The sequence below is a fragment of the Mobula hypostoma genome, chromosome 7 (genome assembly GCF_963921235.1).
Source record: "Mobula hypostoma chromosome 7, sMobHyp1.1, whole genome shotgun sequence".
Classification (NCBI taxonomy): Eukaryota; Metazoa; Chordata; class Chondrichthyes; order Myliobatiformes; family Myliobatidae; genus Mobula; species Mobula hypostoma.
Window position 1 is genome coordinate 152,700,392 of NC_086103.1, and position 27,686 is coordinate 152,728,077.

General features: G+C 40.4%; 1 protein-coding gene across 2 annotated transcripts in view; it reads left to right on the top strand.

Moving 5' to 3' along the window:
• The first annotated feature begins 1,343 nt into the window (after positions 1–1,343).
• The window catches only part of nbeaa (neurobeachin a), an 868,656-nt gene continuing 842,313 nt past the window's right edge, over positions 1,344–27,686 (top strand). For both annotated transcript variants that reach the window (XM_063054331.1, XM_063054330.1), the window contains exon 1: positions 1,344–1,896. In XM_063054331.1, the coding sequence (XP_062910401.1) occupies positions 1,630–1,896 (267 nt within the window). In that variant the 5' untranslated portion in view covers positions 1,344–1,629. The remainder of the gene's footprint in view (positions 1,897–27,686) is intronic.

The window sequence follows — 27,686 nt, forward strand, 5'->3', positions numbered from 1 at the left end:
TGGCAAGAGTTCTTAATGATGGATGCCTCCTTCTTGAGACAGTGCCTTTTTAAGATGTCCTCAGTGGTGGGAAGGGTTGTTCTCATGATAACTGGCTGAGTCTACAACACTTTATAGCCTCTTTTGATCACATCCATTAGACATGAACAAAGACTGTGTATGCATGCGTTTATGCATTGAATTGCTGCCACATGATTGGTTGATTAGATATGTGCATTTAGGTGAAGGTGTACAGATGTATGTGCCAGATAATAAATTTTCCTAAAAATTGTTCAAACAGAGGAAAATGAAAGCTGAGCATCAAATTAAACAATGTTTTTTTTAAGCCAAAAGGCAATTTAGTTTCCAGAATACATACACTACTGTGGTTGATTTCTGAAATGACCCTCACGAAAGTTCCTGCTATTCCTCAGATATGATGAGAAGGAAATAAAGAGAAACTAACCTTTTTGAACAACTAATTTGCTTTAAGATAATGGTTGAAGAGTTGTTGAATACTGAGACTTTTCCTTAATCAAAACAAAATCTTGAAACACTATCAAGTGACATTCTAAGTTGATCGTTCCCTGTTTTGGTGATGTCAAAATGAATCAATGTGATCTTGGTGATCTTCTGTGTAGTTATTTAGGTTCCCAGGATGAAATAAAAAATTCTCAGGATTCTTGAAAGAAAAACTTCTGCATCATCGAGTTCCGCACTTTGAAAGAGGAATAGGGTGGGCTGTGAGTAGGTAATGAAATAACACATAAATTGTGGTATATTGCCAAACTTGAAAGGGCCCAAATGTTTACAAAATATCAAGAGCTCTTGCAACTGAACGCTTGCATAGGACGTTAAGAAGTTTAGTTTATTTGGCAATAAAATTCTATTCTTTATATATGTTTCAAGCAATCCTCGTATTACCCACTACTTTCAGGAATTGTTACGCTATTGCAGAGATTTCCAGTAAGGTAGAATGTGGGCCTGCATATTCCACATAATATTCAATCTGAAAAGTCCTCTTAAGTATCGTTTTAAAATGATAATCATACTGCTACAGTTACAATCAGTTGGAACTATTGTCCTATTTTTCATCTCTTTAGTGGTTAATGGAACGGCAAAAAGAACAAGGATTTCACAGAGTATAATAAACGAATGCCCTAGCGGCACCATTGCTGCTTGCGGTATAGGTATAGTTACAGCAGCTGTTGTCCCCCTTTTTTGGAACAAGCCGATTTTTTTTCCGCTGACTGGTTTGAGCTTACACCATGTGCACTTGTCACCTGGACACCTGAGACTAACGGGACCCAGCCGACCCTTAGTGCGCATGTGCAGTAGAGCCGACTGCAGCGAGGGGGCAGAAGATGGCGGAGAAAGTGCCGGGAGAGTCGGTGGCAGCAGTGAGCAGTGGCCAAACAGAACTGAATCAATCTGTATAAAAATCTTAGAGAAGGTAGCAAAAAAGAGAGAGACAGATACGTCTTGTAATTATTAAAGGGACTGTCTAGTTATTGTTTTCCCATAAATTTTTTCCCCCTTTGGTGTGGGTTGAATTGTGCTGAGCTTTTTTTCCAGAATATTCTGCCCCCATCATTTGTGTGACGGTGGTGCCGGTGAATGTGAGAAGCAGAATCGCTCGGGTCGGAGGACATGGCGAGCGACAAGCCGGCGCAGCCGGTAAACACACAGCCTGCGGCTGCGGTTGGAGCGGGAGGCGGCGGTCTGGAGCTCGATCCCAAGCTGCAGCTACAGCCACAGCCAGCGGCGGCGGAGATGGTGGGTTCGATGGTGTCCATCTCCGGAATTAACCCGTCGGTGCCCATCAGGAATATAAAGATGAAATTCGCCGTTGTCATCGGTCTGATCCAAGTCGGGGAGGTCAGCAACAGGGACATCGTAGAAACTGTGCTCAACCTGGTGAGCTTTTCAAAGTGTTGGACGAAAACGTTTGCTAAAACTGTGTCCTTGAGTTCTGTAAAGGGGTGGGTGGGGGCTCGCTTTTTATAAAAGCGAAGAGTGGACGTGATTTATTGGTTGCTGTGTTTCAAGAAATGGTGTCTTGTAAAAATAAGGAATTATATGTGGCATTATTGCCATCAGTTGCACCTGCTTAAAAGAGATGTAATTTTTAAGTAATCATATTCCATACGCGCGCAAAAAATCTATGTCGTGCCTAATTCGTGATCATAAACCTGCAATAGAAGGGAGACTAACTTAACAGCAGACTCTTGTTACTAAACAACCGGGATCTACGAAATAATGTCTTGATTTAAATTGATGTTTTTTACATCTGGATCAGCCAGACTACGTTAGTGTAGATAGACAAAACAACATTTTCTTTCTTGAATGACACCCTTTTAAAGCCAAGAGCTTTCCCTTTAAACTAGTTTCCTTGCGGCGTAAGACATCGGCACAGTCCTCCAGCGATCATAGTCGTTTGTCTTCAGAAGTTGCAGTTTGAGTCCCAAAGGTCTTGGCTAATGAATCAGATTTGCATCATTTGACTTTAGAGGGATGCTCTATATTGCAAAGTGCATTGTGGTTTTTTTGAGGTGTACATATACCTGTTAACATTTTGGAAACTTGCTGCACGCTTGAAATTGACAAATAGCTATAATGTTCACCTCAGATTAATCGGAAACTTGTCACTTGTGAAGATAGTGATTGAAAGAGATCACCAACATCCTGGAAACCACAAATTGATTACTTTGTTATTGATTTCATTGTAATGCTCTCCATAAGAGTTATTCTTAAAAAGTTTCCGAAGTTCTTACCTGGAAAAGGCAAGTTTGTTCTTTTATTGAGAGGAATAATTAACAATTTTTCAGTAATCATTTCAAACTTACTATTTCCATGGCTTGATAAATCCATAGAATAACTCTGCATTGGATGAGGTGATTGTCATTCCAACTCTGTTGCAATTTTTATGTAGCTCTGTATTTTTCCTCTTTTAAATATTTATCCTTTTTTGGAATGTACTGAATCTCCTCCTGTCACTATTTCAGGGAACACATTTCCAATCATAACTTGCTAAGTATTTTCTTTTGTATCATTTCTTGTTCTTTGCAAATTTTATGAAATATACTCTAGTTACCAATACTTCTATTAAAAGTAAGTTATTATTCTATCATAATATGATTTGAATTTTATGTTCAGTTACAGCGAGAGAGGAAAATGTCCAAGATTTGTATTTTAAAGAGGGCATGAAAGCAGAATTAGCTAAAATGAACTGGCAAGTTGAGATAATGATCAGGCAGATGAGACGCACTGGTGAAAAAAATTGAGTTTGTTTTTGGAAATGTGGAATAGAGACAATTCTTTTGAGAAAGAATAACATCCGAGAGGCAGATGCATCATTTGTGGATAATTGAAAGAAGTTAAATAATTTAAAAAGTATGTATATATTTGTGCAGACAGGTGACAGATTAAAGATTGAATGGAATGGGGGGGAGACAATGAATGATTGAAGGATTAACAGGGAAGAAAAAATGGAGTGCAAGATAAAGCTAAATTGAAATATAAAAACAGGTAAGAGGTTCTATTTGCATTTAAAAAGAATGCTTAACATTTTGTTAAATCTGTAAAATGTTGGTCTAGTTAGCAATGGAAAACCTGGAGATGACAGGTGAAATAAACATCAATGGATCCCAGAAATAATTATAAGTTAAGAGTTGTAAAAGAGGAGAGAACTCAGGGAAAATTACAAATGACAGGGCAGTGTTTCTGATCAAATTTTTGAGCTGCAGGCTGACAAATCTCTGGGCCCTGATGGAATTCATTCTAACATACTTAAAACAAAAAATAAGGTTATTGGGTTAGATGAAATATCGGTTGTAATTTTATGTAATTCTCTATATCCAGAAAAGGTTGCTTTAGATTGACAAATAGCAAATATGCCTTTTATTCAAAAAGAAGGCAGGAAATTACAAGTTAGTTACATCTATCATTGAAGAGTTGTTAGTGTTTTTTTATTAAAGACATTATGAGCAGGGCTGTGAGAAAAATTAAAACGTAGTCAGGCAAAGTAATTTTAGTTTTCTGGAAGGTAAATAATGTTTAACAAACTTCTTTGACTTGTTTGAAGAAATGATGTACAATACTTAATTAAAATTGCATGGAATCCAGGGGGGGCTGGCAAATTGGATTTACAATTGGCTTGATGGTAGGAAGCAGGTGGTAATGATGAAGGTTTGTTTTATGGATTGGGGGCTTGTAACTAGTGGTGTACCTTAGGGGTCAGAAGTGGGCAATTGTTGTTTGTCATCTATGTTAGTGGTTTGGAGAAGAATATAGAAGGCATTATAGGTAACTTTGCAGAATGTAATGTAGGTGGTATCATGGACCTTGAAGTGTCATCAAAAATGGCAGGAGGATCTTGATCAGTTGAGAAAGTGGGACAAGGAACAGTAAATAGAGTTTAATTCGGTGAAGTCCAAATTGTCACATTTTGGACAATTAAATCAAGGCAAGACTTCCACATTGAGCAGTAGGGCCCTAGGGGTGTTGCAGAACAGTGGGATGGTTCCATGAAAGTGGAGTCTCAGGTAGACAGGGTGGTGAAGAAGGCTTTTGGCACACTGGACTTAGTTGGGGTATTGAGTATAAAAGTTGCAAGGTCATGGTGTAGTTGTGCAAAATGCTGGGGAGACCATATTTGAAGTGTTGTGTTCTGTTTTGATCACCCTGCATAGGAAAGATGTTATTAAACCAGTAGGAATGAAGAAGGATTTGCAAGGATGTTGTGAAGACTTGAGGGACTAAGTCATAGGGAGAGTTTGACAGACAAGGACTTTTCCTTGGTGCAGGATACTAAAAAGTGATGTTACAGAGGTGCATACAATCATGAGGAGCTCAGACAGATTGAGTGCACTCAGTCTTTTTCCAAGAGTTCATCAAATTGATAAAAGGAAGGCAGAGTTTAAGGTGAGGGGGAAAGATTTAACATGAAAGAAAGGGGGAGGGGGGAAACCCAGAGGATGGGCAAGGAGTATAGTGAGAGGGACAGAGGGAGAAAAAGGAGAGAGAGTAAAAAAAAAAGCGGATGGGATTCGATGGGGAGGTGGGGCATTAACGGAAGTTAGAGAAGTCAATGTTCATGCCATCAGGTTGGAGACTACCCAAACGGAATATAAGGTGTTGTTCCTCCAACCTGAGTGTGGCTTCATCTTGACAGTAGAGGAGGCGTGGATAGACATATCAGAATGAGAATGGGACGCGGAATTAAAAAGTGTGGCCACTGGGAGATCCTGCTTTCTCTGGCAGACAGAGCGTAGGTGTTTAGCAAAACGATCTCCCAGCCTGTGTTGGGTCTCGCCAATATATAGAAGGCCGCATCGGGAGCACCGGACGCAGTATATCATCCCAGCTGACACACAGGTGAAGTGTTGCCTCACCTGGAAGGACTGTCTGGGGCCCTGAATGGTGGTGAGGGAGGAAACGTAAGGGCATGTGTAGCACTTGCTCTGCTTACAAGAACAAGTGCCTGGAGGGAGATCAGTGGGAAGGGATGGGGGAACGAATGGACAAGGGAGTCGCATAAGGAGCGATCCCTGCGGAAAGCAGAAGAGGTGGGAGGGAAAGTTGTGCTTAGTGGCGGGATCCCGTTGGAGATGGCGGAAATTACGGAGAATAATATGTTGGACCTGGAGGCTGGTGGGGTGGTAGGTGAGGACAAGGGGAACCCTATTCCTAGTGGGGTGGGGGGAGGATGGGGTGAGAACAGATGTGCGTGAAATGGGGGAGATGCGTTTGAGAGCAGAGTTGATGGTGGAGGAAGGGAAGCCCCCTTTCTTTTAAAAAAAAAGGAGGACATCTCCTTCGTCCTGGAATGAAAAGCCTCATCCTGAGAGCAGATGCGGCGGAGACGGAGGAATTGCGAGAAGGGGGTGGAATTTTTGCAAGAGACAGGGTAGGAAGAGGAATATTCCAGGTAGCTATGAGAGTCCAAAAGACAATTGGTTGGCTATTGTGTATCACATAAGCGCTGTATCAAAGATTATTGCAAAAAATAAAAGCTGTAGATGCAGGAGGTAATATTTTGGTGAGAATGCAAGAGCAGCTGACTAACAGGAAATGAAGTAGTCATAAATAGATCAATTTCTGATTGGCAAGGTATGACAAGTGGTGTAGTATGGAGTTTAGTTTTGGAATCTTGACTTTTTTACATTGTAATCTCATTGGATGAAAACACTGTAACCTTAGAGTCATAGAGCAGTACAGCTCAAAAATAGACCTTTTAGCCCTTCTATAGTCCATGCTGAAATGTTGTTTAGTCCCATCAAATCAGACTATAGATCTCCGTACCCTTCACAATCACAAACTCATTCAATCTTCCCTTAAATGTTGCAGTTGAACCCATATCCACCATTTCTGTTGGCAGCTTGTTCCACACTGGCACCACCCTCTGAGTGAAGAAGTTCCCCCTCAGGATTGCCTTGAATATTTCACCTTTAACTCTTAACCTATGACCCTAGTTCTGGTTTCACCCAACATCAGTGGAAAAAGCCTACTTACATTTACCCTATTTATACCTCATAGTTTTGTATACCTCCATCAAAAATTCCTTCATTCTCCTGAGAATAATATCCTAACAATTCAACATTTTCTTATAACTCAGATCTTCAAGTTGGCAATTGTAAATTTTCTCTGTATTCTTTAAATCTTATTGATATATTTTCTGCAGGCAGGTGACCAGAACTGCACACAATGCTCCAAATAGGTGCCAGAGGCTCAGGTTCCAAGATCCTTTGTTTTACTGCACTCCTCAGTACCCACCAATCACTGTGTTAAGTCCTACCCTGGTTTGTCTTCACAAAGTGCAACACTTCACACTTGGAAATGCTTCTTTTTATGTTATATGATCATGAGTTTGATGATGGAATTAATGCTTGTTTGGCCAAGTTTGTGAACAATACAAAGATAGATGGAGGCGCAGGTTGTGTTGAGGAAGGAGGGAGTCAGCAGAAGGACTTGGACAGATTAGGAGCATGGGCAAAGAAGTGTCAGGTGGAATACAGTGTAGAGAAGTGTATGGTCATGCACTTTGGTAGAAAGAATAAAGGCGTAGACTGTTTCCCAGTGGGGAGCAAATTCCGAAATTAGAAGTGCAAAGGGAATTGGGAGTCCTTATGCAGGATTCCTTAAAGCTTAACTTGCAGTTTAAGTTGGTGGTAAGGAAGACAAATTAAATGTTAGCATTTTTTTGAGAGGATTAGAATATAAAAGCAAGGATGTACATGTAATGTTGAAGCTTTATGAAGTATTAGTCAGACTACACTTGGAGTATTGCGAGCAGTTTTGCACCCCTTATCTAAATAAGGATGTGCTGGCTTTAGAGTGGGTCCAGCGGAGGTTCACAAGAATTATCCGAGGAAAATTTGTGTTCACAGATGAGCGTTTCATAGTTCTGGACTTGTATTCACTAGTGTTAAGAATGCGGGATGGGTGGGAGGGGGTGTGGGTTCTCATTGAAGCCTATCAAATATTCAAAGGCCTGGATAAAGTGCACATGAAGAGGATGTTTCCTATGGTTGGGGAGTCTGGGACCAGAGAACACAGCCTCACAATAGAGTGGAGTTTGCTAGGTTCTTGATTAGTCAGGGTGTCAAAGGTTATGGGGAGAAGGCAGGAGAATGGAATTGAGCGGGATTATCTTAAGACTATAAGATATAGGGGCAGAATTAGGCCATTTGGCCCATCAAGTTCTGCTCTGCTATTCCATCACGGCTGATCCAATTTTCTTCTTAGTCCCAATCTCCTACCTTCTTCCCATATCCCTTCATGTCCTGAGCAATCAAGAATCTATCACCCTCTGCCTTAAGTATACATAACATGGCCTCCACAGCTGGCAGTGGCAAAGAATCCCACAGATTCACCACTCTGTGGCTAAAGAAATTCCTTCTCATCTCTGCTGTAAAATGATGCCCATCTATTTTGAGGCTGTGTCCTCTGGTCTTAGACTCTCCCACCATAGGAAACAAATCAGCTGTGATGGAATGGTGGAGCAGAGATGACGGGCTGAATGGCCTAACTCTGCTCTTAATTCTGTAATTAAATTGTCTTATAAATGTCTTCTGTGTCTGCTCTAAACATAAATGTACCCCCCAAAGTGTGGTTTTCAGGATTAGGCACGCCTTCAGCTGAGCCTTACCTAATCATTTGTAAAAGTTTTGCATAATGTACTACCTTTTGTATTCCAAGCCTCAGATTCTAAAAGTAGCAACAGTGAATTATTGCAATTTCAATTTTTTGTACTATCTAATGTATGCTTATGCTGCTAATGTAACATTGCAACATTTATTATACATTTAGTGACCACTTTATTTGGTAAACCTGTACACCTGCTCATTAATGCATATCAGCCATTCATAAGGCAGCAACTCAATGCATAAAAGCATGAAGACATGGTCAAGAGATTCAGATGTTGTTCAGACCAAACATCAGAAAGGGGTAGAAATGTGATCTAAGTGACTTTGACCATGGAATGATTGTTGGTGCCAGATGGGTTAGTTTGACCATGGAATGATTGTTGGTGCCAGATGGGGTAGTTTGAGTATCTCAGAAACTGAGGATCTCCTGGGATTTTCATGCACCACAGTCAACAGCAACCCCCCCCCCAAAAAAAATCCAAAAAATACAAAAGTATTTGCACACATGGATTCCCATTACATGCTGCTCAGTTTCTCATTGGCTTATCTTTGCTGTTTCTGAGCTTTCCTTTGTTCTTTGTCTCTTCAGGTCCCTACAGACCGTATCTCGCGTCTCATGTTTCGTTGTGGTGTCCATACCTCTGTTAAATCGGTTTCAAATTAGGGAGAATACATATACCTCGAAGTAACTGTGATAAAATTCTGGGTATTGGGGGATGCAGTTAATTACCAATAATAGTTATTGTTCATTGTTTATATTTAGAATATATAATAATGAACACAGGTGGTAGAGAAAAAATAACTTCTGTCATGTGGGTGGTAGAAAAATAAAGTTATGAATCTTTGGTTTAATCACTTCCCACATAAGGTGAGATACTACATGGACTTTAGTAAGGCAATTGACAAGGTCCCACATGGGAGGTTGGTCAAGAAGCTTTAGTCTCTTGGCATTCAAGATGAGGTAGTAAATTGAATTAGGCATTGCCTTTGTGGGAGAAGCCAGAGAGTGGCAATAGATGGTTGCCTCTCTGAATGAAGGCCTGTGACTTGTGGAGTACCCCATGGATCGGTGCTGGGTCCATCGTTATTTGTCATCTATATCACTCATCTGGATGTTAATGTGGTTAACTGGATCAGCAAATTTGTGGATGACACCAAGATTGGAGGTGTAGTGGACAGTGAGGAAAGCTATTATGACTTGCAGAGGGATCTGCATCAGCTGGAAAAATGGGCTGAAAAATGGCAGATGGAATTTAATGCAGACAACTGTGAAGTTTTGCATTTCAGTAGGACCAACCAGGTAGGTCTTACACAGTGAACAGTAGGGCACTGAGGAGTGTGATAAAACAGGGTTCTGGGAATACAGGTCTTTTATTTGTTGGATGTGGTGTCACGGGTAGATAGGGTTATTAAGAAAGCTTTTGGCACATTGGCCTTCTTAAAGTATTGAGTACAGGAGATGGGATGTTATGTTGAAGCTGTATAAGACATTGGCTTGGCCTAATTTGGAATATTTGTGTAGTTTTTCTCACTTACCTACAGGAAGGATGTAAATAAGGTTGAAAAAGTACAGAGACAATTTACAAGGATGTTGCTGGGTCTGGAGGATCTGAGTTATAAAGAAAGATTAAATAGATTAGGACTTCATTCCTTGGAATGTAGCAGATTGAGAGGAGTGTGATAGAGGTATTCAAAATTATGAGAAGTATAGTTAGGATAAATGCAAACGGGCTTTTTCCACTGTGGTTGGGTGGGACTACAACCAGAGGTGATCGATTAAGGGTGAAAGGTGAAAAGTTTAAGGGGAACATGTGGGGAAGAGTTCACTCAGAGGGTCGTGAAAGTGTGGAATGAGCTGCCAGCACAAGTGGTGCATACAAGCTTGATTTCAATGTATAAGCGAAGTTTGGATAGGTACATAGACGGTATAGGTATAAAGGGCAATGTTCCCGGTTGGTGCAGGTTGATGGGAGTAGGCAGTTTAAATGGTTTGGCACAGACTAGATGGGTCAAAGGGCCTGCTTCTGTGCTGTACTTCTCTAATACACCATGATTCTATTACTAGTTAGCCTCCCTGTGAGGGCAGTAATTGTCAGTCTGTCAGTGTACAGCCTAGGCAGAGTTTTATCTTGTGAAGCAATGGTTCCAATACCCTCAGCATCTGTAATCTCCTATTCTTTTTCATTTACCTAACTGCATGTTAGCCAGTCCATCACTTGCTATTGCTGGGACTTATCCTGACATTAATACAGTGGATTCCGGTTAACTGGGACACATCAGGACCCTTGCATTTTGTTCCAGTTAAGCAGCTGACCCAATTAGCTGATGTTTCGTGGAAATACAGAGAACATATAAAATCTTCAGTACAAAACGGGCCCTTCGGCCCACAATGCTGTGCCGAGCATGTATTTACTTTAGAAATTACCTAGGGTTACCTATAGCCCTCTATTTTTCTAAGCTCCACGTACCTATCCAGAAGTCTCTTAAAAGACTCTATTGTATCTGCTTCCACCACTGTCGTCTGCAGCCCATTCCACGCACTCACCAGTCTCTGTGTTTTAAAAAAAAACTTGCCCCTGATATCTCCTCTATACCTACTTCCAGGCACCTTAAAACTGTGCCCTCTCATGTTAGCCATTTCAGCCCTGGGAGAAAGCCTCTGATTGTCCACACGATCAATGCCTCTCATCATCTTTTACACCTCTATCAGGTCACCACTTATCCTCTGTCACTCCAAGGCCAAGTTCACTCAAACTATTCTTATAAGGCATGCTCCCCAACCCAGGCAACATCCTTGTAAATCTCCTCTGTACCCTTTCTATGGTTTCCACATCCTTCCTGTAGTGAGGTGACCAGAACTGAGCACAGTACTCCAAGTGGGGTCTGACTAAGGTCCTGTATAGTTGTAATATTACCTCTCAGCTCTTGAAGTCAATCCCACAGTTGAAGGCCAATACACCGTATGCTTTCTTAACTGCGCAGTCAACCTACGCAGCAGCTTTGAGTGTCCCATAGACTCGGACCCCAAAATCCCTCTGATCCTCCACGCTGCCAAGAGTCTTACCATTAATACTATATTCTGTCATTGTATTTGACCTACCAAAATGAACCACCTCACACTTATCTGGGTTGAACTCCATCTGCCAGTTCTCAGCCCAGTTTTGCATCCTGTCAATGTCCTGCTGTAATCTCTAACAGCCCTCCACACTATCCACAACCCCAACCTTTGTGTCATCAGCAAATTTACTAACCCATCCCTCCACTTCCTCATCCAGGTCATTTATAAAAATCACGAAGAGAAAGGGGTGCTAGAACAGATCCCTGATGCACACCACTGATCACCGACCTCCATGCAGAATATGACCCATCTACAACGACCCTTTGCCTTCTGTGGGCAAGCTAATTGTGACTCCACAAAGCAAGATCCCCTTGGATCTCATGACTCCTTACTTTCTCAATAAGCCTTGCATGGGGTACCTTATCAAATGCCTTGCTGAAATCCATATACACTATATTTGTTGCTCTACCTTCGTCAATGTGTTTAGTCACATCCTCAAAAAAATTCAGTCAGGCTCTTAAGGCACGACCTGCCTTTGACAAAGCCATGCCTCTCTAAATGTTCATATATCCTGCCCCTCAGGATCTTCTCCATCGACTTACCAACCGCTGAAGTAAGACTCACTGGTCTATAATTTCCTGGGCTATCTCTACACCCTTTCTTGAATTAAGGGAAGAACATATGCAACCCTCCAATCCTATGGAATTTCTCCCATCCCCATTGATGATGCAAAGATCATCGCCAGAGGTTCAACAATCTCCTCCCTCGCCTCCCACAGTATCTTGGGGCATATTTCATCTAATCCCAGTGATTTATCCAACTTGATGCTTTCCAAAAGCTCCAGAACATCCTCCTATTGTCTGTATGCTCAGACTTTTCAGTCCATTGTAAGTCAATCCTACAATCGCCAAGGTCCTTTTCCATAGTGAATACTGAAAGAAAATACTCATTAAGTACCTCGGCTATGTTCTCTGGCTCCATACACACTTTTCTACTGTCACATTTGGTTGGTCCTATTCTCTTACGTGTTATCCTCTTGCTCTTCACACTCTTGTAGAATGCCTTGGTGTTTTTCTTAATTCTGCTTGCCAATTCCTTCTCATGTCCCCTTCTGACTCTCCTATATTCTTAAGCTCCTTCTTCTAAATCTGTATCATTACCTAGTTTTTTGAACCTTCTGTAAGCTTTTCTTCTGGACTAGATTTTCTACAGTCTTTGTACACCAAGCTTCCTGTACCCCACCATCCTTTCCCTGTCTCATTGGAACGTACCTATGCAGAGCATCACACAAATAGTTTAAAAAGGTGTAAAAAAAAGAAAAAAATTGTGTTTAACTGGGTAATAAATTATGTATTTAAATAAAAGACAGAACAAATTAGAACAGTACCATTGCTTTGCTCTCACTACGTAGTCTTTGTTTTATTACAGAATGTTGTAGTTTGTCAGAATGTTGAGACTCCCTTTGATGTTCAGTATGAAAATTAGTTTTTGTTGCATTCTTACATCATATATTTCTTCCTAATCTGTCAAGTGGCAAATATTCTGACCTGTAAAGCATATGGTCAAGGAAATTCTTAATGCTCTTCTTTGAGTGTAATTAGATAGATGGATTTGTAACATGCATGACTTAGTAGAACGTATTTCTTGAATTGCCAGATATTCCCATCTTCTCTGCCAATTCAGATCTTCCATAGCTCCCTATTTATATTTTTCTTAGTTTCCATTCAGTTATTTATTGTTTAGATAATTGTTATATGAAAGATGTGATTAAATTCAAAGGAGTGAAGAGAAGGTTTATGAGGATGTTGCCAGGATTGGAACACCAAAACTGTAGAAAATGTAGGTCAGACTAGGTCTTTATTTCTTGGAATTTAAGAGAATAAGGGGTGACATCATATTTAAAATTACGAGAGGAGTTGATAAGGTGGGTGGTAGCACTTTTCCTTATGGTAGGGGGGCCCAAAACCAGGGGTGGGCATAGGTTGAGGGTTAGAGAGGAGGTAATTAAAAGGAGCCCAAGGGATAATGAGTACATTGAATGAATTCGCAGCAGAAGTGGTTGAGGTGGGTACTATTGTGTAATTTAATAAGCATTTGGCTAGGTATATGGAGGGGGAGTCTTAGTGCAGGTAATTGGGACTGGCTGGGGAGCACCGTAATTAGCATGGACTTGCCTGTATCTGTGCTGCATTGCTCTATGACTATAAATAATGTACTAGATTTTGTCGGCATATGCTGGCAATTCCACACATAATCACTAGCATTTACTGAATAAAAACCAGTAAGTCTGAAAATCGCTGGCAGATTCTCAATGGTGATTTACTGATTGTGCTCCTCAAGGAGTCCAGTGGTGGAGTACAGAACTGCAACATTGGTCCAATGCTGATGCTAGTGAATTCACCAAGAGATGTTCACTAGGTTTGCTTCTCCATTTTTTTGTTTGATATTTGTGAAGTATTTGAGAGTTTTAGAAGTATTTGGTGTTTTGATAGCTTTAATAGTCCATTAAACCAGGAGGTGTAATATAGCCAACCGTCAAACTGTTGTCTCATGGATTGGTCAAGTTTTAGACTTGTACATGATTTTTTTAATGTGGTACTACTAATATTTTCAGAATTAACTTGTGACATGTGCACCAGATCTAGATTTTCATGGGCCAAGGAGCTTGGGCATTGTCACTAACTGCAATTTCTGAGTTAATAACTTGTTCTTTCACCAGAACTGCTGCTCGAACGGCATCATTATATTTTCAGACTTTGAACTTCTGCGGAATTTGCTTTTTTCATATTTTAGATGTTACTTTCTTTATATATACTACATAGCTAATTTTGTACCCTAGCTATTTACCTGTTAATCCTTCTGACCCCTCCCTGACCCTAGCTGTGATGTCACTATTATCTTCCAGTGGTCTTCAAGTATGACCTTGGTTGTTGTTGCAACACCAGTTTATATTTGTTACTTAGTCTTTCTACTTTCTACCCTAATTCTGACCCACCAATTATCAAAGAAGAAATAACTAAAGCAATGAAAAGCATGAAACATGGTAAAGCCACTGGACCTGATGAAACTTCAGTGGAAATGATACAAGCCATAGAAGATCTGGGCATAGATATTCTTTTTGAACTATCTAATGGCATATATGGGTCTGGTGTATTGCCTGACGATCTCTTGAAATCAGTATTTATAACTCTGCCAAAAATTCCTGCAACTGTTGACTGCGAAAATTATAGAACAATCAGTCTTATGAGTCACATAATAAAGATTTTGTTGAGAATTGTTCTGACTTGAATTAAAAACAAGGCCAGAAGCTTCTGAACTACAATATGGGTTTATTGAGGATAGAGGAACTAGGATCGCAATTTTCATACTGCGGATGCTTTCAGAAAGGGCAATTGAATATCAAAATGATGTGTTCTTATGTTTTATTGATTTCACTAAAGCATTCGACAAAGTGCAGCATGAAAAATTATTTCAAATTCTCGCTAAACTAAACATTGATGGAGGGGACCAACAACTGCTTCAAAATTTATATTGGAACCAAACGACGGTGGTAAAAATTGATGATAATATAAGCAGTTGGACTAAAATTCGAAGAGGAGTTAGACAGAGATGCATTGCCTCACTGAAATTTTTTAATATCTGTAGTGAAATGATTCTCAGAGAAATAGAAGACCTAGATGGGATAAAAATTGGAGGTGTTAACATCAACAATGTAAGATAGGCAAATGATACCACTCTAATAGCAAGTGCTGCAGAAGACCTACAAATCCTCCTAGACAAAGTAGTACAAACAAGAGGATATTCCCAACTGCTAATTGTACATCGGCAACCAAGAGATTGAACGAAAGACCAGCTTTAATTACCTTGGTAGTTTTATATCACAAGATGCTAGAAGTAAAGTAGAGATAAAAAGAAGAATTGCCTTTGCCAAAACCAACTTCCAAAAAATGAAACCCATTTTTAACCAACAGACACATTTCTATGACAACAGGGCTTAGGCTACTAAAATGTTACATCTGGTCAATCTTGCTGTATGCTTCCAAAACATGGACTATAACACCAGAACTCCAAAGAAACCTAAAAGCAACAGAAATGTGGTTTCTTAGAAGAATGCTGAAAATATCATATAGAGATAGGGTAACTAATGAGACAGTACTCCAACGTGCCCATACAAAAAGATCTTTAATGAGAACATTAAATGAGAGGAAACTTAAATTCCTAGGCCATGTCATCAGAAAGGGAGAAATAGAATGCCTTACATTATAAGGTTGTATGCTTGGGAAATGCGGAAGAGGAAGGCAAAGAAGAAAATATATGGGCACTGTGAAAGAACTAACAGATCTAAGTGTGCGAGATATCATTGACGCTGCAAGGGATCGTTCGATGTGGAGTGCCATGATTGCCCAAGCGTGTAACGCGCAAGACACATGAAGAAGAAGTAGTCTTTCTACTCTTTTTGCCATCCACAAAGCTCTGTTTTATTGCATATTGGGTTTCTTGTTATGCTATCTTCTATGCTTGCTCAACCTGTACTATTTTTACGTTTTGTTGATTCCCACAATGTCTTCTAAAACTCATTGCTGTCAAAATCTATACGAATGATGCCATTTAATTTCAACACTTCATATTCCTGAGCATCATACAACTAAATCTATGTAAATTCAGTTTTAGATCAGGAATCATTTGCAGCAATTCAAATATGTTTATTTTGGTAGTACTTCCATATAGAGGAAGTAGCATAGTTCCCAATATTTTCCACTTCAATATCATGCAGATGATGGCATGTAACTGAATGTAAACACTGCATGGCTCTGGTCCCTCTAGGTTGATAATCCATTGTAGTAATGGATCTAGTGGCTGTTCTGGCAGGAATGTGTTAGAAGACTAAATACCATTACCTGGGAATCCTAGTGGATGAAATCTACACCAGGAGAGAGGTACTTGGAACCAGAAGGACCAGTGAAGGTTCCAGGGGTCGGTGTCAGGAGAACTTGGTGGCTGAGCATCTGTTTATATTAGGCAAAACAGAAATCAGAAATAAGCTGGAGGTCAGATATGCTCTCTCTGACCTGATTTCTTTGAATTGATGACCCCAAAGAAATATAAGCTTCTAAATTATTCTACTTTAATATTTTAAATATCTTTTAGCATTTTAAGATTAAATCAATCCTATTTAAAAATGCATTTTAAGTAGTTTGGGCTATGTGGTGAGCTTTCAAAGGTCATCAGGCCATGATCACAGCTGTATGCTGCTTAAGATATTTTTCCCTTGGCTCTATATCTTTGCTTACTTGCTGAAGGTTGGGCCATTTGGCTCTCTGCCTCTGGAAAAGGTAAGTGGGTGGAGGAGGGAAGGCCAGGTCCAGCAGAATGTGGTCGAACAAGTAAAATGTTTTTAGAAATATTTGCTAAGGTTCTAACTAGCAATTGTATCACAAAAGTGCTTCATAAAGTTCATACGGAATCATTGTTGACCATTTCAGTAAAGTATGGACATTCTTCATTGTGTTGTATGTTGTACTATATTGGTTTTACAGTACAGAGTTTTTTAAAAAATAATTGCTTTATATCCTTAAGCTATTGATAATAAGGGGGGTCTTAGTAATAATAATATCATTGAATGTTAAGGATAGGTGATGGTGAGCGACTCTCTTGTTTAAGATGATTATTTGGCATTTTTCTGGCGAGAAGTTACTTGCCACCCAATAGCTTGTTGCCTGCATGTTTTTTGGTTCACGTGGACCAAAGTAATAGGCCTTGGAAATTCGTTTAACACAAATGAGTTTAAAATCATTCACGGCAAGTAATTCTAATTTACAAATTTATCGAATGATTTGTGGTAAATGATTATTTCAATAAGTGGACTTTGGATAATAGCTGAAAGTAGATTAGTTATTTGTGCCTCAGCAATAAATAGGTTATAATCTAATTGGATTGGGGATTTTTATACATTAAGTATGAATAAGCAGGTAGTTTGTTGGAATTAAGATACCTAGGCATAACCATTGCTTGAAAACTGACCAAGAAATTGATTTTATTGTCGTTTGTGCAAGTGCAGTGAGCTATTGGTACATTGAAAATCTTGCTTGCAGCAGCATTACTAGCACATTTATTAAGAGAACACAGCATATTATATGTAAATTGGATATAAATTAAGACAGTGAAGAAAAATACTGTATAAAACAACACATTAATGCAAAAGTTCAATTTAGAAACATTGTGGTGTGTGAAGTGGTCCATAGTTTTTTTATCGAGGTATTATTGGGGTTGTGCAAACCAGTCCAAGAACTTGATGATTGTAGGAACCTGTTGCACTTCAGGCTTCTGTACCTCCTGCCTGATAGTAGCACTGAGAAGACAGCATGGCCTGGATGGTGGGGTCCTGATGATTGGTGCCATTTTCTTTAGGAAGCACCTTCTTGAGATGCTTTCTATCCTGTAGGGGTGGTGGTCAGCACTGGCTCAAAACTCGGTTGATTCTGCCACATAAATACTGCAGCTATTAATGATTGGGTATTCTGTGATGAGCCCACCCCCACCCCCAACATCCCAAAGTCTTCCAGCATTTACAAGGCACCAAATCTTATCTGGATAAGTGCGGTGCTAACAACTCTAAAGAAGCTAAACATCATCCAGCATAAAGCAGCCTGTTTGGCTGGCATTATATCAACAATCCTAAGCATTCATTCCAATTGCTACTAGTGTGGTGTTTACCACCTACCTACTTGCTCTGACATCTCTGACGGCTCTTTCCGAGCTTGTGACCTCTATCAGGAAATGGGATAAAGGGAGCAAATTGCAATATTTTTCCTGATTTGAAAATATACTACAGTTCCTTTGTCTTTGGGTCTGAATTATGGTGTCCCTTCCCCACCAGTACTGTGAGAGTAACAGTCCTTAATGATCAGCCGTAATGGGGGAAAAAATCCCTGATCAGATAGTGTTTTGGAAAAAAAATCTCTGAATAGTAGGTTTTATACAATGTGTAATATTTTATGTTAAATGTCACTGCCTTTAGTGAAATAAACATAAAATTATTTAATTAATTGAGGAAAAAATGAAAAGGAATGTGTTCAGCTGTTCACTTACTACTGTACAATGTTTCAAAATTATCTGAAATACAGAGGAGTTCTTGATAAATAGAGTAACAGGTTGAGCAAAGATTACTAGGATATGTGAACAATGCTTTGGTTGGCATTATTATTCTTAAGCCCTGTAAATGAAAATTATTTTAAAATTCATTATGTGTTCTTACATGGTTCAGCTCGGTATTCACATATGTATTTACAAACTAAGGAGACAACATGCGTGTTCAAGGTCACAAGAAACTTTATTAGAACTAGCACAAATGTAATACAGAAAGAAAAAGAACAGATCTCTATAGCAGTATAGAAATGAAAATAGAAACATAGAAACAGAAAACCTACCACACAATACAGGCCCTTCGGCTCACAAAGCTATGCCAAACATGTCCTTACCTTAGAAATTAGCTAGAGTTACCCATTGCCCTCTATTTTTCTAAGCTGCATATACCTATCCAGAAGTCTCTTTAAAAAAAACCCTATTGTATCCACCTCCACCCTCGTCGCCGGCAGCCCCTTCCACGCACTCACCACTCTCTGCGTAAAATAAAAAAAAACAACTTACCCCTGACACCTCCTCTGTACCTACTTCCAAGCACCTTAAAACTGTGCACTCTTGTGCTAGCCATTTCAGCCCTGGGAAAATGCCTCTGACTATCTACACGATCAATGCCTCTCATCCTTCGTCGCTCCAAGGAAAAAGGCCGAGTTCACTTAACCTATTCTCATAAGGCATGCTCCCCAATCCAGGCAACAGCCTTGTAAATCTCCTCTGCACCCTTTCTATGGTTTCCACATCCTTCCTGCAGTGAGGTGACCAGAACTGAACACAGTACTCCAAGTGAGGCCTGACCAGGGTCCTACATAGCTGCAACATTACCAATCCTAAACTCAGTCCCACGATTGATGAAGGCCAATGCACTGTATGCTTTCTTAACGTGCACCGCAGCTTTGAGTGTCCTATGGACTCGGACTCCAAGATCCCTCTGATCCTCCACACTGCTAATACTCTTACCATTAGTACTATATTCTGCCATCATATTTGACCTACCAAAATGAACCACTTTACACTTATTTGGGTTGAACTCCATCTGCCACTTCTCGACCCAGTTTTGCATCCTATCAATGTCCCACTGTAACCCCTGACAGCCCTCCACACTATCCACAACACCTCTAACCTTTGTGTCGTCAGCAAATTTACTAACCCATCCCTCCACTTACTCATCCAGATCATATATAAAAATCACGAAGAGTAGGGGTCCCAGAACAAGTTCCTGACGCACACCACTTGTCACCGACCTCCATGCAAAATATGACCCGTCTACAGCCACTCTTTGCCTTCTGTGGGCAAGCCAGTTCAGGATCCACAAAGCAATGTCCCCTTGGATCCCATGCCTCCTTACTTTCTCAATATGCCTTGCATGGAGTCCCTTGTCAAATGCCTTGCTGAAATCCATATACAGTACATCTACTGCTCTACCTTCATAAGTGAGCTTAGTCACATCATCAAAAAAATCAATCAGGTTCGTAAGGTACGACCTGCCTTTGACAAAGCCATGCTGACTATTCCTAATCATATCATGCCTCTCCAAGTGCTCATAGGTCAGGATCCTCCCCATCAACTTACCAACAACTGAAGTAAGAATCACTGGTCTATAATTTGCTGGACTATCTCCACTTCCTTTCTTGAATAATGGAACAGCACCTGCAACCCTCCAATCCTCCGGAACCGCTCCCGTCCGCATTGATGATGTAAGGATCATCGCCAGAGGCTCACCACAGTAGCCTGGGGTACATCTCGTCTGGTCCTGGTGACTTGTCCAACTTGATGCTTTCCAAAAGCTCCAGCACATCCTCTTTCTTAATATCTACATGCTCAAGCTTTTCAGTCCACTCTGAGTCATCCCTACATTCGCCAATATCCTTCTCTGTAGTGAATACTGAAGCAAAATACTCATTAAGTACCTCTGCTATCTCCTCCGGTTCCATACACACTTCTCCACTGCCACACTTGATTGGTCCTATTCTCTTACGTCTTATCCTCTTGCTCTTTACATATTTGTAGGATGCCTTAGGGTTTTCCTTAATCCTGTCTGCCAAGGCCTTCTCATGACCCCTTCTGGCTCTCCTAATTTCTTTCTTAAGCTCCTTCCTGCTAGCCTTATAATTTTCTAGATCTCTTATCATTACCTAGTTTTTTGAACCTTTCATAAGCTCTTCTTTTCTTATTCACTAGATTTACAACAGCTATTGTACACCACAGTTCCTGCACCCTACCATCCTTTCTTTGTCTCATTGGGAAGTACCTATGCCGAACTCCACGCAAATATCCCCTTAAGATTTGCCACATTTCCTCCGTACATTTCCCTGAGAACGTCTGTTCCCAATTTATGCTTCCAAGTTCCTGCTTGATAGCCTCATATTTCCCCTTACTCCAATTAAACACTTTCCTAACTTCTCTGCTCCTATCCCTCTCCGAGTGCTATAGTAATGGAGATAGCATTGTGATCACTATTGCCAAAATGCTCTCCCACTGAGAGATCTGACACCTGACCAGGTTCATTTCACAATACCATCCCAAACACAGCCTCTCCTCTTGTAGGCTTATCTGCATATTCTGTCAAGAAACCTTCCTGAACACACCTAACAAACTCCACCCCATCTGAACCCCTTGCTCTAGGGACGTGCCAATCAATTTTTGGGAAATTAAAATCTCCCACCATGACAATCCTGTTATTATTACACCTTTCCAGAGTCTGTCTCCCTCGATGTCCCTGTTACTATTGGGTGGTCTATAAAAGACACCCAGTAGAGTTATTGACCCCTTCCTGTTCCTAACTTCCACCCACAGAGACTCCATAGACATCCCTTCATGACTTCCTCCTTTTCTGCAGCTGTAACTCACCTCTGGTCAACAGTGCCACGCTCCCACCTCTTTTGCCTCCCTCCCTATTCTTTCTGAAACATCTAAAGCCTGGCACTTGTGGTAACCATTCCTGCCCCTGAGCCATCCAAGTCTCTGTGATGGCCACAACATCATAGCTCCTATAATGCTTATCATTCACTAAGCAAGCCACACTGGAGTGGGCCACAGATCTGACAATCTCACACGTAGCCTGTTTTCTCTGTCTCCTCCCTCCCCCCCCCCCCCCAGCTGTACAGTAGTAATTTTTTTCCCAAAACACAGTATCTGATCAGGGTTTTCCTCCCATTACTGCCGATCATTAACTGCTGTTACTCTCACAGCACTGGTGGGGAAAGGACCCCATGACTTGGACCCAAAGACAAAAGAACTGCAGTATATTTTCAGGTCAGGAAAAATATTGCAGTTTGCTCCCTTTGTCCAGTTTCCTGGTGGAGGTCACAGGCTTGGAAAGAGCCATCAGCGAAGCCAGAGCAAGTAGGTAGGTGATAAACACCACACTGGTAGCAATTGGAACTAGAGCTGGTAGGTGACTGGTGGATCCAGGTGAGGAGTATGATAGGGCTGAGGGAGGTGGAGAGTGGTAATGATGTAAGAAGCTGTGAGGTAATAGGTGAAAGTAACAAAGGGCTAAGCAAGTTGGAATCTGACAGGACCATGGATAAAACAATGAGGTGAGGAGGGAACTGGTGGAAGGAATGTGTGGGTGATGGAGAGGGGGAAAAGGATGGAGTGATGGTGGCTAGAGGGAATGGGAGGCATTTAAAATCTTGGACAGTTTTTTTTTACTGTGCTATAAAGATGAGGATAGCAATAAGCATCCTGTGCATGGACAGTGAATATCTATCAGTTACTACTTAAAGTGGAATTTAATTGTACAAGTTATCACTTGAGTATAATATGGTACAGAATGTTCAGATAATAAACATATAATTATTCCAGTGGGCCAAATACCTTGAAACTCAATGAGATTACATAGGTTTTGATAATTGCAGTTTCATTGGTTTCATAATAGTGCATATCCAATTGGTGTCTAGTTCACCCTGGGCTAGATTTGAATGATCTGGTGAAAGTTCATCTCCACTGAAACTTTACTGTCCTTCTGATGGAACAAGTAGTAATCCTGAAACTGAAAAGCTAAATGTTGCCGATACTGAAAATCTGTAATAAAATTGCAAGCTGGATCTACGGAGAGCAAAGCTGTAAACATTTCAGTGCTATTACTTTTTAAACCTGATATTAAATGTAATGATTATTGCATATCCACTTTTGACTTTTCATCCCTAACCCCTAAAACCTTGCAAAACTGATAATTGTTACCTAGGCTGTTGAATCTCCCAGTTGTCTCTCCAACACCCCCATGTCAAATTCAGGTGGTAACATGTTTTCCTTTCTCCATTTTGCCCTCTGTTGCTTTCTCCTACCTACTCCTTGTTTAGTGAAACTGCATCAATTCTCACTTCCGTTGTTATTGTCTTTGAATGTAGCCCTTGAGCAGTGGACAATAAATGGGAATCATTCAGAAGAGGGGAAAAGAAGTAAAAGTGTTAGGACATAGATGCCATGGCTTATCTTTTACTTACTGAGGAGTTAATTTGTTTTGGAACATCACAGCACAGTACAGATCATTTGGCTCATGATGTTGTGCCAACCTTTTAAACAGCTCTTAGATCAATCAAAACTTACCTCCAACCTAGTCCTCCCTCCATTTTTTATATCATCCATATTCCTATCTGAGAGTTTCTTAAGTGACTCTAATGTATTTGCCTCCACCCTGCAGGGCTTTCCATATACTCACACTCCATGTAAATAATTTACCTCTGATATACCTACTAAACTTGCCCCCAATCACTTTAAAATTATTCCTCCTCATGTTAGCCATTTCCACGCTGGGAAAAAGTTTCTGGCTATCTGGCTGAATAATGTTTCTTACCATCTGTCAAATCAGTTTTCATTCTTCTTTGCTACAAAGAGAAAAACCTAGCTTGCTCAACCTGTCCTCATAAGACATGCTCTCTAATCCAGGCAGCATCCTGGTAAAACTTCTCTGCCTCCTTTTTAAAACTTCCATATCTGTAATGTGGTATTCCAAGTGTGGTGTCACCAGGGTTTTATAGAGCTGCAACATTGCTGTGTAGCTTTTGAACTCAAACCCCTGACTCATGAAGGCCAGCATGCCATTTGCCTTCTTAACCACCCTGCCAACTGGCGTGGCAACTTAGAGTGATTGATTGATGGATGGATGTGGACCCCCAAATCCCTCTATTCCTTCACACTTCCAAGAATTGTGCTATTAACCCTGTATTCTGCCTTCAATTTCGACCTTCCAGATGAATTACTTCAGACTTCTCTGGGTTGAACTCAGTTTGTCATTTCAAAGTCCAGCTCTGCATCATGTCAGTGTCTCATTGTAACGTATGACAACCTTCTACACCCTTTGTGTCATCTGCAAACTTACCCACCCTTGCACTTCCTCATCCAAGTTATTTATGAAAATCACAGAAGAGACGTTCCACAACAGATGCCTGCAGAATACCACTGGTCATTGACCTTCAGGCAGAATTTGCTCCATGTACAACCACCCTGTGCCTTCTATGGGGAGGCCAATTCTGAATCCTGAATCTCATGCCTCCTGACTTTCTGAATGAGCCTGCCATCGGGAACCTTATCAGATGCTTACTAAAATTCATTTAAACCAGATATACTGCTCCTCCTTCATCAATGTGCTTTGTGACATCCTCAAACAATTCAATCAGGCTTGTGTGGCGTAACCTGCCTCTCCCAAAGTCATGCTGACTATCACTATTTAGACTATGCTCCTAATACTTGTAAATCCTGTCTCTAAGAATCCTGTCCAATAATTTGCTACTCACTCTAGTAATACTGTTTCACCATTGTATCACACCATGGTAGTTATTGTAATTGCTACTAAGGTGTACTCAGTGGTCGCTTTGTTAGATATCTCTGATACTGTCCTGATGAAGGGTCTCGGCCTGAAATGTCGACTGTACTCTTTTTCCATAGATGCTGCCTGTACTGCTGAATTCCTCCAGCACTTTGGGTGTGTTGCTTGGATTTCTAGCATCTGGGGATTTTCTCTTGTTTTTGTAAGTGACACTGAGTATGTTTGTGGTCTTCTGCTGCTGTAGTCCATCCACTTCAAGGTTTGATGTGCGTTTAGAGATGCTCTTCTACACACCACTGTTGTAACAGATGGTTATTTGAGCTACTGTCACCTTCCTTAACAGCAGGTTCAGGAACAGTTATTATCCCTCAACCATCAGGCTCCTGAACCAGAGGGGATAACTTCACTTACCTTCACTTGCCCCATCACTGAACTGTTCCCACAATGACTCTTCATCTCATGTTGTCTATTTATTGCATATTTATTTATTGTTATTACTTTTTTTCTTTTTGTCTTTGCAATTTGTTGTCTTTTGCACACTGGTTGTCCACTCAGTTGGTGCAGTCTTCCATTGATTCTATTATGGTTATTGGATTTATTGAGTATGCCCACAAGAAAATGAATCTCAGAGTTGTACATGGTGCTATATATGTATTTTTGTAATAAATTGATTTTGTACTATCGGCTTGTACTAGTTTAGCCATTCTTCTCTGACCTCTCTGATTAGCATGGTGCTTTTGCCCACAGAACTGCTGCTCACTGGATTTTTTTGCTTTTTGCATCTTTGTTAAAGCCAAAGTAAAATTTATTGTCAGAGTACATTCATATCATCACATACAACCCTGAGATTCTTTTTCCACAGGCATACTTAGCAAACCTATAGAACAGTAACTGTAAACAGGATCAGTGGACGAGCAATAAATAACAAGCATGAAATAACAAGATAAAAGTCTTTAGGTGAGTGTAATTATCCCTTTCTATTCAAGAGCCTGATGGTTGAGGGTAGTACTTGAATCTGGTGAACCACTTGACCATGTCTGCATGCTTTTATGCATTGCGTTGCTGCCATGTGATTGGCTGATTAGATATTTGCATTAATATGCAGGTGTAGGTAATAAAGTGGCCACTAGTGTATATTGCAAGTTGTATGTGGTTTTGTATTGTTGCTGGAATTGATTGAAAAATTTGTAATTAATCTTCTGACCTGTGTGCCTTAATGATTTACAAGGCATCTCTGTGGGGTTCTGCAGTGCATCATTCTTACAAGATGTCAAAGTAGAAAAAGCTAAGTTCAAAATGTTATGCTGTTCTCCACAATTTATTTATTACTTTAATATTTAGCATTGGCGAGTACTCTTATACACTTTGTATGTTTTCTGCGATGCTGACTTTTTTTAAAAGATGTGGAAAATTGAAGATGTTTACTTTTAAAAATTGTGTATTGATTAGAAACCTTTTAATGGTTACATACCTGAAACCATTGCTTTCTTATTTGGGAAGGTTATGACATTATAGGTTATTAAGAACAGAGATTATTGGCACAATTACTATTTAAGTATTAAAATTGCAGTGATGGTTTTCAAATGGCCTTTGTGAAAGGCTCTTGATGATTGCAGAAATTAATGAACTTCGTGAACTCCTTTAAAAAGGCTGGTTGATCTTTCGGTCAAGTGCAATACGAAGTGTTTGAAGATGAAGATTTCAGTCCTGGTAGCAAACTCAGACCTACCAAGTAGCAGAGGTCATTGGGCTGCCTATTGCATGCATTTTAAGGAACTAGAAAGATTTCACCAAACTGTTATTACAAATATTTTCAGTTCTCTAGAGAAAAATAAATCAAGCAAAGCAATAAACTTCGTTTTGTTGCTGGCCATCATCCCATTATTCAGGCCTTGGTGATACTCAATTAGCTACATTAGTCAGCCACGCATTTGAGTGCCTAAAAGCAGGTGCTCAAAAGAGATGCTCTATTCTGAGCTCTTTCAAGGGAAGAGAACACCAGAGGAAAAGATTCAGTAATGTGCTAAAAGGCTTGTAGAAGAAATGCAAAGTTCTATGACTTCTTAAATTGGAGAAGGTGCATTCAGAATAGTATTGAGAACCTTGCATCCATCCATTAGGAATACATGAATTTCTGAGTAAGAGCTGGAAGGAGTGGGCTACTCCAGACTACCCAAAGACGAGGAAATCTGCAGATGCTGGAAGGGTCTGGGCCCGAAACGTCGACTGTACCTCTTCCTAGAGATGCTGCCCGGCCTGCTGCGTTCACCAGCAATTTTTGTGTGTGTTCCAGATTACCCATCTGGTTTCCTTGTCAGCCATGTTCTGTTACTGTGGTTCACACATTGAGATCCTTAGCCACGTCAGAATCTACAAAAGGAAAATTGTTGGAAGTCATTATAGAGACTAAGGAGTCAATAAGAATTTAATTTTGTAAATATTTCAGTGACTAATTGAGGGAATAATTTTAAACTTTAAAATGCAAGTGATACCTGAAACACTAAATGGCTACACGAAAACTGACATTAGGGTCATAGAATCATAGTCATGTAGCTCAGAAATAAGTGCAACACACATAGGTGCAGTCGACGTTTCAGGCCGAGACCCTTCGTCAGGACTAGTCCTGACGAAGGGTCTCGGCCTGAAACGTCGACTGCACCTCTTCCTAGAGATGCTGCCTGGCTTGCTGCGTTCACCAGCAACTTTTATGTGTGTTGCTTGAATTTCCAGCATCTGCAGAATTTCTGTTGTTTGCAGAAATAAGTGCTTTGGGTCTTCACATTCACATTAACAATCAAGTGTCCATGCCCACTAATCCCTTTAGTTAGCACTTGATCTGAGTCTTCGCTGCTTTGATTCAGTTGCACACCTAGATATATGTACTATAGTTACTAGATCTCAAAGCAATGGGCTGATAAAATTAGATTATCTTCCATCTTCCTCACCCCCCCCGCCACCTTTTTATCCTCCCTCTTCCTTTCCAGTCCTGAATAAGGGTCTCAACCCAAAATGTTGATTGTTTATTCATTTCCATAGATGCTGCCTGACTGGCTGAGTTCCTCCAGTATTTTATATGTGTTGCTTTGGATTTCCACCATCTGCAGATTTTCTCATGTTTATGATTGACTAAATTTGGGATATGTCCTTCATACCAGTACTTGAACTTGAAATGCCTTATCCTAAGCTCCAAATGCTGTAGCCTGCCCAGGTTTCAAATTTCTTATCTCTGCATTGATTATTCTTGATAAAGATTCAATTCTCATTAGCACTGACTGCCAAATCCTCTTGGCTTCATCTAAGTTGATACTTGCATGCTTGGAGAAAAGGGGACCAGACCATAACTCACTCACCTGTAGAATTCTCTATCCTAACTACTGTGATGGGAATCTGCACTTCCACTTTGGGCATTGCTACTCCTGTATCACGGGTCTTCGTATAAAATTCCATTATTAATATAACTTGGCAGTTGCAAAAATTTTGTAACTTTATTAGAAATTCTGTTATCCTGGACCCGAAGGGGACCAATATCCTGGCGGGAAAGTTTAATAGAGCTGTTAGGGAGGGTTTAAACTAATTTGGTAGGGGGATGGGA